This window comes from Phalaenopsis equestris, unplaced genomic scaffold, assembly GCF_001263595.1.
Source record: "Phalaenopsis equestris unplaced genomic scaffold, ASM126359v1 Scaffold001169, whole genome shotgun sequence".
NCBI lineage: Eukaryota > Viridiplantae > Streptophyta > Magnoliopsida > Asparagales > Orchidaceae > Phalaenopsis > Phalaenopsis equestris.
The window spans coordinates 168,508-184,065 of record NW_018165608.1 but is presented as its reverse complement, the minus strand read 5'-3'; the positions used below and the strand labels follow the sequence as shown (position 1 = coordinate 184,065).

The window sequence follows — 15,558 nt, the reverse complement described above, 5'->3', positions numbered from 1 at the left end:
CTGGTCATCAGCTCGTCTTTCATTTCAAATTTTTCATTAACCTGATTTATGGCGAACAAGGAGTTAGTCCTTACTAGGATGTATTGGGTGCCTATCTCATAGGTCAGTCAGAATCAAAAATCAGTGATTCATACTCGGCTTAGTTGTTTGTGATGTCAAATTCCACCGAGATTATGTAGTAAAGATGCTCTCCAGCTGGGCTACCTAGGACTAGCCTCAGTCCTACTGTTGCTTATTTGGAGGCTTTGTTGACGTATAGGATCCATTTCCTATCTTTAGTAACGATTCCCTCATTTGTCTCCTCTAACTTAGAAAACTTAACCAAAAAGTTTATAATTACTTGGGCTTTAACTGCTATCCAAGGAGCATTAGAGATGTTGAATTCACTGAGCACCCCTTCCATTTTAACAGTTGATTGGAGTGCTCTGATTGAGGGAACATAGGTTTCAATGAATGGTCTGTGATGACTCAAATTGGATGCATCTAGAAGTACGGTCAAAGTTTGCGGGCAAAAATAATCAAAGTGAAAGTTAGTTTTTCCATAATCAGATTCATAATTTTGGTGCCATAAGCATCTTGCTTATGTTGTAAACTGGGTGTTGTTTTCTAACCTCCTCTCAAACTAGAACTAAGCTTACAACCTCTTGTTCGGCTCCAAGGTAAAGTGACAACTCTTCCACTGGCTTCAAGTTCTAGAGTAGTGGTGCAGACATTAATGAATCTTTTAAATTTTTGAATGCTTCTTCACATTCAACTGTCTGTCCAAAACATTGGTTTTTCCTTAGTGCCTAAGAGAACACTAAAAACTTATCACCTAACTTTGGGATGAAACAATTGAGCCCAAAAATACAGCCGGTCTGTCTTTAAATTTCCTTGGTGCTCGATGGGGAAGACATGTCTAAGATCACCTATACCTTTTTTGAATTGGCTTTTAATCCATCGGGAGTCAATAAGAAGCTGAGAAATTTCTTGGTCGATGCCCTAAAGGTGCACTTGGAAGTATTTAACCTCATTTTAAATTTTTGAGTGTCTCAAATGTCTCCTTTGGATCTTCGATGTGACATTCAAACTTTTTTTTACTAGAATATTGTGGACGTACACCTTAATGTTCCTTCCCTTTTGATTAGAAAAATTGCATACATGAGACACTTATAGGTCACCCAAGGATTTTTTTAGTCTAAAGGGCATTGCACTAGTACAAAATACATCTTGTGCAGTAATAAATTTCATTTTCTCTGCACCAGTCAGGTGCTTATTTATCTAATGGTAATTGGAGTAAGCGTCGAGGAAACTCATCACCGGGTATCTGACTACCGTGTCTACCAAGGTGTCAATCATTGGCAGGAGGTAGGTGTCCTTTAGGAGGTTGGTGAAGTCGACACACATTCACCACTTGTCATTCGCTTTCTTGACCATGGCGATGTTCAAGCTAGTGTTTAACAACTTCTAAACCTTTGACTCTATTAGTTTGGAAAAAGTTCTAGCAGTCAATCAGATCTTCTGCTGGACTGTCCAAGTGTTGGGGTTGATGTTCAATCGGTGGCATGTTGTGTCAATTAAAATATTGGTCATTTCTTCTACGGTCCAAGTGAACACTTCTTGATGCTTCTGAAGCGTCTTTATCAGCTAGTTCCTGGACAATGTATCAAAATGTCCACTGATTTGGAAAACTTTACCATGCTCTTAATTGAAAACAAGTGACTGGAGGATGGCTTAGCTAGTCTCGAGACCCCCTCCCTCTAGATCAGGATGTCAAATGGTTTATAGTTGATTCTCAAAACTACTCATAAATAACAACTTCTAGGCAACCCCAATTTTTTCTGGATTGTTATTAGTTCCCCGTCCCCCAAGAATTTTAATGTCACATGGTCGGTAGAATTCACAGCACGGTAGTTGTTCAACAGTGGCTAATAGAAGATAGCATTATAGGTTGTCAGAGGCTCTACTACATGGAAATCCTTTATGCTTATACTACCATCCCGATTCTCCCTAAGAGATGGTGAAGGCAACAAGGGCCAATGCCTCCTTCCATTCTCTGGAGAATCCGAACAATGGACCTACATGTGTTGTTAACCAGTCGGTCTTTGAACCGATCTTATCGAACACTATTTTGAAGAGGATATTCACAGAAACTTCCTTTGTTGACGAGAATAATACCTACATGGAAGTTGATGATCAGTGTTGTGATAACGATTACTTCATTTAAGGGTTCCCCTTCGGTGGGAGATCTGCATCTGTGAAGATAATTTGTAAACAAATACATGTGTAAGGGACTAAGAAGCATATCTCTCTTGAGAATTGTGTCTTTAAGCTAGATAATAGGGGTCCTCCCCCAAAGATGGTGGGGATTGTTCTTGCTACATGGATCTCTTTTGCCTTGACAGGTCCATTAGAGGGATCTCCTGCTAGTGCTTTACCCTGCCACCATCTATCATGTCGACCACAACAAATTTTTTGAGTATTCTAGTGCAGATGAGTTCTTTGATCAAGTTTCAAAGGTGACAACATTCCTCCATGTTGTGACCATAATCATAGTGATATTGACGATATCTCTTCATATCTCGTAAGACCATACCAATTTTAGTGGCAAGGTCAGATTGAAGTATTACTTGTTTTAGATGACCTGTACTATTTGGGCCATCGTCACTTTGAGGGGTGTCAAACCATTCATTTCTCTATAAACATGTGGTCACTCATAATATTGAATGAATCATTGATCTAAGCATTACTTTTGGTCATGCTTGTCTCGTCCATTCTTCTGATAATCCAGGGATCGAGAGTGTAGCTTCTATGACCGGCGGAGGACTAATTGTCCTTTGCCTTTTGTGGTTCACCTCATTCTTTCTGCTTCTTTGAGGGATGGTTAGGCAAACCCTACTTACCCTTTGGAGAGTCCTGGATGTCTTCTTCAGCAAGTATGTTCTTGTTCATGATCTTCAATACTTCAACAAAAGTAGTTTTTCTAAATAGATTTAGGTCATACCTAAATCGCTTGCTTCAAACTCCTCACTTCAAAGCTATTCTAGCTATTTCCGATTTCAAATTTTTAACTTTCAGCATCTCGTTGTGAAGTGGGTGATGTAGGCCCATAGACTCTCATTTTCTCCCTTGAGGCCGAGTAGGTTGGCCGAGTTTTTCCTCGGCTTCTACACCTTTATGAAGTGCAAAACGAAGAGTCTCTTAAACTCATAGTAACTTATGATGGTTTTGATTTGTAGACCGTTGACCTACTAAAGCACAGACTCTTTCAGGGTTGTTAAGAAGAGATGCAGATTATAGGGTCATCAATTTGGAGCAAACAGACGGATGATTCGAACGTACATGACCTTGTCTATAGGGTTGGTCCTCCCTTTGTAAGGATTCAATCAAGGAGTCCTTAGCTTTGGTTGGGGTATCACCTCTTTGATTCGGCGAGTAAAGGACCCTTCTGCAAGCAGTCGGACTGACACTCAAATTCAATCTTCCCATTGGCTATTTTTCTATGCAGATGCGGCTGTGTGGGTATGTTGGGGCTCGGCTTGTCCTTCTTTTTGCTTGTTGCTGACTAGTTGTGTGGGATAGATAGTTACTCTGGTGGGGGCCTTTGGGGACAAACCCCTCGAGGTTTCACTTCCAAACAAGGCACCTACTTGTTCCTCCGGGTGATTGCTGCCTGAAGGACCTCAAATTGCTCCATTATAAGGGCCATTAGGGCTTGTAAGCTCTAGACCTTAGCATGGAAGTCTGGTTGCGTAGCATCTCTTTTGGGTTCCATGTGTGTTATCTCTCTTTGGGAAGTTTCTCCTTCATAGTTAACTCCACTTCTCTTCTGAAGAATGTCCACGCTCATCACCACCTTTCCATATGTTGAATCCCATATTATCTCTTTGTGAACACGGATCAAGAGTTAGAGTCGAGTGAATGAGAGAAAATAAAGTAAAGTGGGTCAAAACTTTACTATCAGAGGAACCACGGGAGAGTCCAAATGTTTTACCTCCCCTTTGGTCATCATTTGTCTCTTAATTATATGTATATATTTTGTACAATTACAAAAATGTGGGAACAGTTATGCAACCCATTCTTAATATAATTAATGCTCTGATTAATTTTATAGATTTTATATTATATCTTATGGTAATTGACCGGTTAATTTGCTTGACTTTGACAGGTTGAGACAGTCAGTTGAGTGGTGACTTTGTCTTGTGTTGGTAGACCAAGGCATCTGGTCGATTGCTGATTCATCCTTCATGGTGAAAAATGGGTCGCCTGATTAGTCATAGTCAAGGGTTATCACCGTGCATTTTTTGTTTGACTCCAGTCTTACAGAGCCTGCATCTTCGTATGCTAGGTCGGTTCGTTGCATCGATCGTATATTCACTTTTGTAAGGTCTTGGGTGGATCTTGTCACTGTCTATGTGAGATATCTGTCGAGACTCACTGCAGGGATGATTTGCGCCTCACTCTTGGCAGATTTTATCATTATCAAGCGGGAACACATCTCCAGAGCTTTAACCTATCCCAGATTTAGAGACGCGACTTCTCATGTTTTGTATTGATTTGCCGATCAATCACTTACCTCAGAGGGAAGGTTATTACCCTCAATCATTTGTTTTCTTTGAGATTCGTGCCGTTCTGGCGTATACAGGTTTAAAAGGGTTTTTCTGAAAGCCGAAACTGTCTCAAACCAAGCCTATGTTTTATATTAATTTCAGTTTTGCTTAAAACCACTTGTAAGAATATACATTCTTGCATTCATTTTACATCAAATTATTTTAACTTGGCTATATTTTAATTACACCGCATTCAATTTTTAGAGAACCAAAGAACCCGTAAATTTTGCCCAAATTTTGCTACCAAATAAACCTTTATTGTTGACAAAATCATTACAAAATATAGTTTTTATCTTTTTTTTTTCTTTTATATTATGCTTGATATATACATATTTTAAAATCAAAACACATTAAAAGTCCGCATAAAAGTGAGTAAGAAATTTTAGAATTACCTCCACTAAATTAGACATTTTTCACCTTTAGCTAATGTAAATCTTTATGCACATGCAGTGGTAAAGACTTTTTCCCATTCTTTAATCTATTTAATAATTTAGTACTATATATAATCTTTATAACAAAAGCGCTTAACCTCGATCAAGCTAGTGGGATACACCAGATTTAACACTAGTCAGATTTATGGTCTGTTTGGGGCAGTTGCAGCTTATCAATAATATATTGCTAAGCAGTTGATCCAGATAAGCTACTGATTAGCAGCTGATCTAGATTAGCTGGCTGGTTGTTTGATTTGTACGTTTGCAAAACAGTTGATTTGCAGCTGTTTCTATATAAATGATCATTCAGCCACTGTGCAAAATAAACTGGTTGACTGTTTAGTTAGTGTGTTTGAAAAACAGTTTCCAACACATCCTCCAGCCAAAGTAAACATAACAATGGAGCAACCTTATACAACCATTCGAAAAGGAGAATCGTGCAACGCCTCATTCACCCAATTTTCCTTGAAATTATTCAAAAAACATAAAATATCCCAAAGAATCCACAAAAAATAGAAAGCATCCCATTATAGATAACCCATTGCAACAAAAAAATCCATAAAAAAAATATAGAAAACATTGCATTATAGATATTCCAACCAGAAGTGAGCCAACTCACAGCAAGCAATCCAGGGGGAGGCGAGGGACGTTACCTAGGGCAAGAGCGATCGAACAGCCTACGATAAGAGCGATCGAGCGAGAGGCGAGGAAGAGAGGTGAGAGACAATACTAGAGGGGCAAGATCGATCAACCTAGAACAAGAGCGATCGCACAAGGGAGGAGACAAACAGAAGGGCACAAGATGAAATAATTCCCTTGAAGCGGGTCGCGGGGTCAATCCCGCGACCACATCTATTAAAGAAATTAGAACGATATTTTCCAACAAGCACTCCGAACGCACCAAATAAACGGTGCCACGACGCTTTCAAAAAGCCGCTTGCGCCTATAAGCTGCCCCCAGCGGGCCCTTAGTCAATCTCACAAATCTTCAAAACTATTTTTAATTTATTAATATTAATCATATATAATGATTTCTTTTTATATATTCTAAATATATTAACTAAATGTAATTAGCACTTCATAATATTTTAATTAACTATTGTTTAAAAGTTTATTAATCTAATTAATAATAAAGTATTATTTAATCAAATTAAATGACAAATGATATTTTTTTAATTATTTTAATAATTTGTATATATTTAGTGCTAATTAATAAATTAATTGAAAAATAAAATTATAAATTTATCTCAAAATCTTTCTAAATCGAAAATGTTTTCTACTTCCAACCCCCTTTGATTAATGGATTTGCATTTTGAAAACGTCGTAGAGGTGTTTGGTTAACGCGTCCAAGATGCGTGAGTAAAACACCTCTTTTTGGTTAATATAGGACCACAGCCTGTGCCCTCAGTGCCGAGGTCGAGCGTTTCATTGTGATTTTTACTTTACCTACCCCTGTTATCGTCATCCCAGCTCGTGCCCTAAAAGTTTTGCGCTCTGAGAAAAAAAGGGAGATCATAATATACGATCCATCATGCTTGTTCCTTCTAACACTTATCTCTTCCTTCTTGTCACCTGTGATCTACCCTCTGCGCTCTATAAGTTCTTATATTTGGTTATGGTTAGTATGATGAGTTTCGTATGGTTGTCTTTGGTTATCTTTGGTTACCGTAAGGAGCATTTCAATTTTATATAATGTAAGGAGCATTTCAATTTTTCTTTGGTTACCATAAGTAGGATGAGTTACCGTAAGGATCATTTCGATTTTATGGATGGCTTTGGTTATCTTTGGTTACTGTAAGTTCTTTCCTGGTATTTTTCTTCACTAGATATATAATGCTTGCCGATCTGCTACATCGGAATGCAGGAAATCATCTTTGTTGTTATTCTTCCTCACTGGTTATATAATGAATCTCTATCTGATAAATTGGAAGGCCCAAATTCTTTTTGCTGCTATTTTCCTTGATTGATAAGTGGTAAAATATGGAATGTGCATTGGTAGTGAAAAATTTCATTCACTTAAGTGTCAGTTTATGTGGTGATGAACAGTTTATAATGTAAGATTATTGTAAGCCATCACTGTAATGTAGAAATATTTTCGTGGGATTTGGTTTCTCAGTATTTTAGTGTAGAAGTGTCAGAATTATGTTTCTTTCTAATTTACTTCATTTGCAAGTATCAATATAGGGCCTTGTATAAAAAAAATTCTTCAACGAGAGCTCCAAATGTCTAGATACAACACCTAGTACAATTTTTTTGCCTTTTATGTTAATGATGAACAGTTTATCATGCCTCAAATAAATATGAATGATTTTTTTGAGTAGAAGCTCTACATATATATAACTCTTTTCCTGCTAAAAAAGGCATTTTAACTTGAAAGAGTGAGAAAGGGTTGGACAGTTGGCAATTTGCTTCTTGATAATACATGTCCCATCCTAACTGGATCCGGGATTGATGATAAATATTTCCTAATGTTGTTTGCAGTGCACTTGTTGTTAAATTCAATCTAAATTATTTATTCTTCTAGCTACCGTAATTTGAATAACATTTTGGCAATTCGGTTTTGCTTTGGATTTATTCGCTCATGTTATGTTAGCTGTTTTCAAATTCTACATTTTAGCTTGAAACACTGTTGCTCAGTTTTGCTTAATATTAGTAAACATACCTGAAGATTTGAATCATGTTTTTATTAGTTTCATTATGGCTAAGAACAAAGAAGTTGCTACGTCAACAATGTGGGATAAAGATGTCACAAACATTTTTTGCAAACTATGTATTAAAGAGATTAAAATTGGTAATAGGTCTACCACCTATTTTAACAAATAAGAGTGACAAAATATTTCAAAGAAGTTCAAGAAAATGATCGAGCGTGAGTACTACAAGTTACAATTCAAAAACAAGTGAGATCAGTTAAAGAAGGACTGGAAGTTATGGAAGGAACTGAAACGAGGATCCACGGGATTAGGTTAGGATCCTATCAAACGTACCATGGATGCTTCAGAGGAATGGTGGGTTGAGAAGCTAGAGGTAATAATCCCCCCCCCCCCCCCCCCCCCCCCCCTCTTACATTATCATTTAGCTTTCTATTTTGTGTAATCTACCCTCATTCATATTGCAGGCAGCACCAACATCGAAAAAAATTAAGTTGTGCGGAATTGACCCAGAATTAGAAGATAAATTGGATGTAATGTTCAAGGGGGTTATCACTACGGGTCAGAATACCTTCAACCCAAGTGAGCTGGGGTTTGATGGCATATCAGTTGACTTGATACCTGACCAGGTTATGGCTTTTAGTGAAGATCCAAGCATAAACCCGAGGGAAATTGAATTCACATGCCAATTGAAGAGGTGTAAGATGGAAAAAAAATAAAAAATAAAGATGTATTCGTGTAGAGCTCAATAGACAGAATGATAGAAGTATTGGTAGCTCCGCAACCTGTTGAACCAGAAGTGGATGATCCAATGTTGATCATTTTATGAACCTTTTAGAAGAATGTTGTATTTGTCGATTTTTAATGATATGTCAGCTTTTTGTTTACTTTTATCTGAAATAGATTGATATGTGTTTTGGGCCCGAGTTTTTTGTTGAATTATTTGAAAGACAGTGATATGTAGAACTTTTTTTAAAATTACGTAGTATATGTGTTAATTGTTTGATTTTTAAATATTAGCATTTTTTTTTACCTTTATCTTCTTTTCTTTGTTTATTCATATCAAATTATTTTTCCAGGATGAATCGATATCGAGAACGCTGCAAAAGAATGGCGCCTGCGATTGCTATATTACTGTTAGAATACTATCGCTCTGCCATTGATCGAACACCACGCATGACCTCGTCATTCATTGGGGCAAAATGGGTAGGCGAAATGCTAGATGGACATCCCATAAGGTTCAGCAACATATTCCGGATGAGCGTACCAATTTTTTTTATCTTTTGCATGAAATGCGTACCAAACATGAGCTCGGAGGTTTGTCAAGAACTACCACAAGGGAGGTATTAGCAATTACATTATACATTTTATCTCAGACTAAATTGATTAGAGGAGCTATGGAACTATTCTAGCATTCTTCAGAGACAATCAGTCGATACTTCTTTGAAGGATTGAAAGCACTAATTAGTTTAGCTATCAAAATAATTAAGCTAGAAGATCTGTCATTCAGTTCTACTCCTGAAAAAATAGCTAATGACCCACATTACATGCCGTATTTCAAGGTTAGTTTCTTTAATCTATAATGCTTACTTCTAAACATTAATTTTCCACAATTACTTCAAATCAATAGCAAATGCAAACAAACAGAACTGCATTGGTGCAATTGATGGTACGCACATGGACTCCCAACTCCCTAGTGATGAGAAGGTGGCCTACATACGTCGATGCGGTTCTCCAACCCAAAATGTTATGGTCGTTTGTGACTTTAACATGTGCTTCATCTTTGTGATAGCTGGATGGGAAAGTAGTGCTCATGACAACCTTCTTTTTGCCTATGCCACAAACAATAGCATGCAGCGCTTCCCTCATCCACCTTAAGGTTTGCTTGATTTTTTTCAAAATATTCATTTTTCATTTGTATGGATCAACTAAAATAAGCAATGTCTTTTGTGACAGACAAATATTATTTGGTGGATGTTGGTTATCCCTTACAGAGAGAGTATTTAAAGACATTTCCAGACACCAAATACCACTTCCCAGATTTTCAGAGAGCAAGTGACATCGCTCGTGGTAGAAAGAAAATGTTTAATAAATATCACTCATCCTTGCGAGGTGTTATCGAAAGGACATTTGGTGTATGAAATAATAAATGGGTCATCCATTGCGATATGCCTACATACCCTTTTACTAAACAAGTTCATATTATGGTGACCACGATGATGCTCCATAATTTTATTAAACGACATCCATCTATATCAGATACAGACTTTAATATGGCTGACGCTGACGAGATGCATATCCCAGCTGAAGCATTTTAATTCCATGTTGGACAATCAATTCCGAAAAAAGTTATGGAAACCCAGGATGGCGAAGGTGCAACAAAGATAACTGCTTTGAGGGAGCGTATCACAGAAGCTATATGCGCTCCTAATTGAACTCAATTTATTCCTTTTGCAATCTTATAATATGTTTTAGTATCTGTGTTGTCCTCCACAAACTTATTATGGGTCACATATTTTTAGTGCATTCACTTCTTATCTTCTTATTCTGTTGTGCTAATTCGGTTAAGGGGATACATACTTTCATATTGTGCATTCACTTCATATATCCATTATTGTTGAGAAGGGTGGGCATTTCTGTTAATTCCATTGTTATATGGCTGCTATTAACATATGCTGGTTCCAGTATTTCAGAAAACATATGGCTGCTATTAACATAAGTTGGTTTCAGTATTTGACATCTCGCTGCTATATATTGCAGATATATAGACTGTTATATGGCTACAATTAATACTTTTGAACATCTTCTCTGATTTTCTACTGAAAGCTTTTGGTGAAACACTTTACCTTCTTCTCTGATATTCTACTGAGGATGCAATTTTAGTTACATGGCTGAAGTTTTTTTTTGTTGCTGCTGCAGAGGAATTGGGTATGATACATATTCATTTTGATTTTGCTCCCTTCGACAACCTGAAGTTCTCTTTTCTATGTTTACTTGGAGTTCTTTTATGGTTACCTGGGTATGATACATATTCATTTGGAGGGATATTTTGTCTTCCCACCACAAAAGCAATGCATAAGAATTGTGTGATAATGAATGCATCAAAATTGTGTTGCAATGTATGCATAAGAATTGTGTGGTTACCTATTTGGTGGCTCAGTTAACTTGTCACTGAAATGATATATAGAACATAGGGCTATGCTTCTTTTATACATTCTAAGCTTTTGCTTATGTAAAAGTAGCTTTTGCATGCTTTTAGTAGATGTTGGGTTACTCTGCAGATGCTCTTGATCCATATTCTAATATATGTTGTGCTTATGATTAGATGGCCACATATGAATTGGTTAGCATGGCTCTATCCTTTGTTGCATATATGCATATTATGGAGTAATTGATAGGTGAATTGTAGGAATCTGATACATGGGCAAACATTTTAGATCTCTGAGCATTTGAGATGAGAACAATTTAGTACTGTTTATACATTTTAAATCCATGAATTAGGTGTTAGCTATGAGTACATTGCTGAATGAATTTGTTGTAGTGCTTTGTTGTTATTTGAGTGCTTTAGGTTCAATTTACATGCTGCTGATATTTGAGTGCTTTTGGTTCGAGTGCTTTGCTGAAATTACAATACCTGTTCTTGAGTAAATGCAAATATGTTTGGCTCTGTGGAATGACAATTACTTTGTCAGGGAAGTAAATGCAAATGCTCTTTAGTTAGGTTTTAGCTATTACTGGGGGGCAGCTTCGATGGCCACAAAATTTTTATTATCGGCAACAGTTGCCTCCATACTTCAGTAAGTATATTTTCTATATTTTCTCAATTTTTTGATTGAACTATTCTCTTTTCAATAACTGTAGGACGATGAGTTACATATATTAAGGAAAGTCCGGGCAAGGGATTTGCCGGTGCAGGCTACCGTCCTAGCTACTCACGTCACGCCAGCCACATAGCTACGAGAGACAAATCTACAGGTGCCCGCGGTGGGCACAAGGACATGAGGACTGCAATTTCTTTAGGTGGGCCGACAGTATGGCCATTTCTATGATATCCCATCTGGACATCGCTGCTCGGAGTTCGTCGGTATCAAAATTTTAGAACACCGCTTCTGGTTCAAGTGCTTCCATTTCTACGATATCCGAGTCGGACAGGTTTGCTCAAGGTTCTGGAGTGTCAGAACTGTGCAACATGCATCGTGATATTCTTCTGCATTTTAAAGTCAATATTATGATTTTTTTTCCTTTAATTTTAACATGTTATTTTTTTTGGGTCTCATTATAGTACATATTAGCGTGTTAAGGTGTATTCCCCTTTTGTTCAGTTAAATGTGCTTATGTGATGTGTTCCGAAATATTTAAGTGATATAAATATTTAGTATTTTCTTGTCTTAACATTTGAACATTAAATTTTAAGAATATTTTGTATTTTCATGTTCTTGAATCTTCACTTTTATCTTCCCTTTATGATTGAGTTAAGAAGGTTGGTAAATTTATAAATATCAAATTTTTGGCGGCCTATATGTGTCAAATGAGTTATGAAGTGGGTTAATTAGAACAATACCGAGTTTACGTGCCAAATTGTTCATTTAACTAAAAAAATCTGCAAATCAGTTGTTTACAAAAACACACAAACCAAACAGCTACAACTTATCCAAAACATGGGTAAATTCGTCAATTTTTTAGAATAAGTTGTTATCTAAACGCATAAACCGAACAGACAGATAACTTATCCGGATCAGCTGCTTAGCACCAGATTATTAGGATAAACAAGTTATCAGGATAAGCCGAATAAGCTGCAGCTGCCCCTAACGGACCCTAACCTCCACCTGAAACATTCCACGTAAAGAAAAGAAAAGGATAAACTTGAAGCGACAACGAGAAATATTAGTGAAGGCATTATTTCAGAATAAACTGTTCTCTAAACGCACAAACCGAACACACATATAACTTATCCAGATCAGCTATTTATCACCAGATTATTATGATAAACAGCTTATCAGGATAAGCCGAATAAGCTGCAGTTGCCCCTAACAGACCCTAACCTCCACATGAAAACTTCCACGTAAAGAAAAGAAAAGGATAAACTTGAAGCGGCAACGAGAAATATTAGTGAAGGCATTAATGAGATTGCAACGTCCAAAGCCCAAGTCTTGCTTCCCTTTACACTCTAGCCAAACAAGAAAAGGAAGTGAAGTAGCACTAGAGCATCGACCAATATTATTTCTTCTAAATTTTGTAAATGCACTAAACTACGTGATTTAGTAAATCTCGGATTAGGCCAATAGAACATACATTGGGATTTAGAAATTTGTAGAACTCTTATAAAATTTGATTAATGCTAGCGATCAAACAACCCCATAAAGCTGATTTTTTGGCCTTTTGTCATTTAAATTTTACTATCAAATACACTAGATTTAGTTTAAGTTAAATTTAGTAAATCATTCAAACATGAATTTACCAAATCCCGAGGGGGTTAAATTTGAAAATTGTTGGTGTGTAAGTAAAAAACTTGAAGTATGCCCCTGTCAAAAAACATAAATCTAGCACATAAGAAACTTGCCTTCAAAAATTTCAATATAAAATTCAAATTCTTTTAGAAGTTGGAAGCTTAATATTACATAATAATGATATAATTATTAAGTCAATTTATTAATTTAAATTTTGTATTTATAATTATACTAATTAATAATTAAATATTTATTGAATAAATTAATTATTAATAATATTTGCTTAAACAAATTATATTAAATAATAATTTAACATTCATTATTAAAATTTAATAGGTATTTGTTAAACTATAGTTATTAAATTAAATTTATAATTTATGTTTATTAATTAGTGATTAAATAATTACATGTACATTTATTTAATTATAATTTATTTAGTAACATATTAGTTATATAAATTAACTCATAAGTAAAATTAAATTAAAGCCTCAAAACCATCTTCCCCTTCCCTCTCCCATCCGAAACTTGCCGCCGCCGGAAGCTGGGAAGGCAACGACAACGCAATGCAGAAAGACCTCCGAAACTCCCATCTTTCTCCTCTTTCCGTTCCGCTCCTACCAGAAAGAATTTAGGAAGGTAACCCTCGTTTTCCTCCACCCCAAACCCTTCTCGCGCGCTTTAACTCGTCCAAATCCCGTAAATCCGTCTTCCAACGGGATTTACCATATCCTAGATTCAATGCAAAGCGGTTGAAAAACGGGATTTAAGAACCTGTAGGATTTACGAATGCGTTTTTGGCCATCTTAAAACCGGCCACCGTACAGCCCATGGTTCGATTCTTCAGTGAAAAAAAGACCGAGCATTTGGTTGTTTTTTAATCAGTTGCCAATTGGCTGGAAAGGCTTGTTTTGGTTAAACCCAGTCTTTTGCCCGATTCTGCAACGAGAAAGCTTTGGGATGGAGTTGATCGTGGCATCCTCCTCGGTTGATACTGGTATTGGATGTTGGGACCTCGTTTCGGGGGCTGAGCAGCTACGCTATCGATCATGCGCCTCACCTCCTCATGGATTAGTCTCAGTCTCCAAGCGGTTCCTTGCCTCTTCACAACTCCGTGAAAGCCCTTCTTCATCATCGGCTCCGATTTTTTTCTGGTCTTCGGAAAAGGTTTATAAAACTCCAAATCAATTTCTCCAATGAACTTTTATCATCTCTTGATGTTCAGTCTGCTTCTTTTTCAGCCACAGGTCCAAGTTAGAAGCTTCCCGGCCGAGCCTATTGGTCCTCTGATTTCTGATTCTGATGGCTCCTACATTATTGGCGGGGGTACATCTGGTGCTATTTTTATATGGGAGGTGATTTCTTAAATGGAATTATTCTGCTCTTTACCCTATACTCTTCCTTAATCCATTCTTTTTATATTCTTTTTTGCTTAGGTAGCGAGTGGCAAGCTCCTCAACAAGCTTATTGCACACTATAGATCTGTCACTTGCCTGACTCTATCTGAGGATGAGTCGCTACTGATTTCTGGGTCTGAGGATGGAAACGTCAGAGTTTGGCCTCTCTTAATGTATTATATTCTCTGATGTTTTTTTCCTTTTTTATGGATTTAATTCATTATCCTTTTTTTATTAGTTTTGTGCCTTTTTATTTCTCCAATAGGATTTTTGATGATGCGATGAAGGAGTCCGGTGAGAATATTTATATACACAGTTTTTCAGAGCATGCTTTACGTGTAACGTCAATTATTTCAGGCCACGGATTGTGCAATTCAATTGTTATATCATCCTCAGAGGATCGTACTTGTAAGGTTTGAAGTATTTATACTCAGATCATCATTTAAATTAACTATTGATATTGGCAAGATCTTCTCTATTAATGGAAATATGATGTGGTATTTTAGCATTTTAGTTTAGATGGTTCAAGAATATCCCATCTTGTGTATCACTCTTATATTGCAAAGTTGTTTTTGGGTCTTGATAATACGACCTCTAGACCACAATGGAAACCGCTTAACCATTGCTCTATATCTGCTCTCTAATTTTAATCTTGTAATGCACAGAAAAAAAAAACGAGCTGTCAACCTACAAAATGACATCCTCTTGTTTTGCTTTATGGGGTTGTATTCCTTGGATATGAATTTGCAAATTTTGGTGGTTTTTTATTATGAAACTCCTCCTTGTTTCATAATATCCTTATCCTCATGTATATTTTAGCATTATTATCATGCATTATCATTTTAGTATTGGGGTTGCAATAAATAGTTGGTGCATGAAGCTTTTGTGAATTCTTTATTTGGCGAGGGTTATACACACAATCTAACCTCTATATTGTGAAGAGGTTGTCTTTATATTTAATTTCATGACCTCTTAGTCATATTCAAAGTGACTTGATCATTGCTATAGTTTTTAGTATTTATAAAAAAAATGTTCATATTATATATATAT

The 15,558-nt window shown here is 36.5% G+C and overlaps 1 protein-coding gene across 2 annotated transcripts in view; it reads left to right on the top strand.

The window, feature by feature from the left end:
- The first annotated feature begins 13,657 nt into the window (after positions 1-13,657).
- Positions 13,658-15,558, top strand: part of LOC110033398 (protein ROOT INITIATION DEFECTIVE 3) — a 19,986-nt gene continuing 18,085 nt past the window's right edge. Inside the window, exons 1-5 of one of the 2 annotated variants that reach the window (XM_020737362.1) lie at positions 13,658-14,278; positions 14,353-14,466; positions 14,548-14,681; positions 14,774-14,802; positions 14,866-14,921. In XM_020737362.1, coding sequence (XP_020593021.1) covers positions 14,072-14,278; positions 14,353-14,466; positions 14,548-14,681; positions 14,774-14,802; positions 14,866-14,921 — 540 coding nt within the window. In that variant the 5' untranslated portion in view covers positions 13,658-14,071. Of the gene's footprint in view, positions 14,279-14,352; positions 14,467-14,547; positions 14,682-14,773; positions 14,922-15,558 lie in introns of both variants that reach the window. The other variant, XM_020737361.1, reaches the window with a different exon arrangement.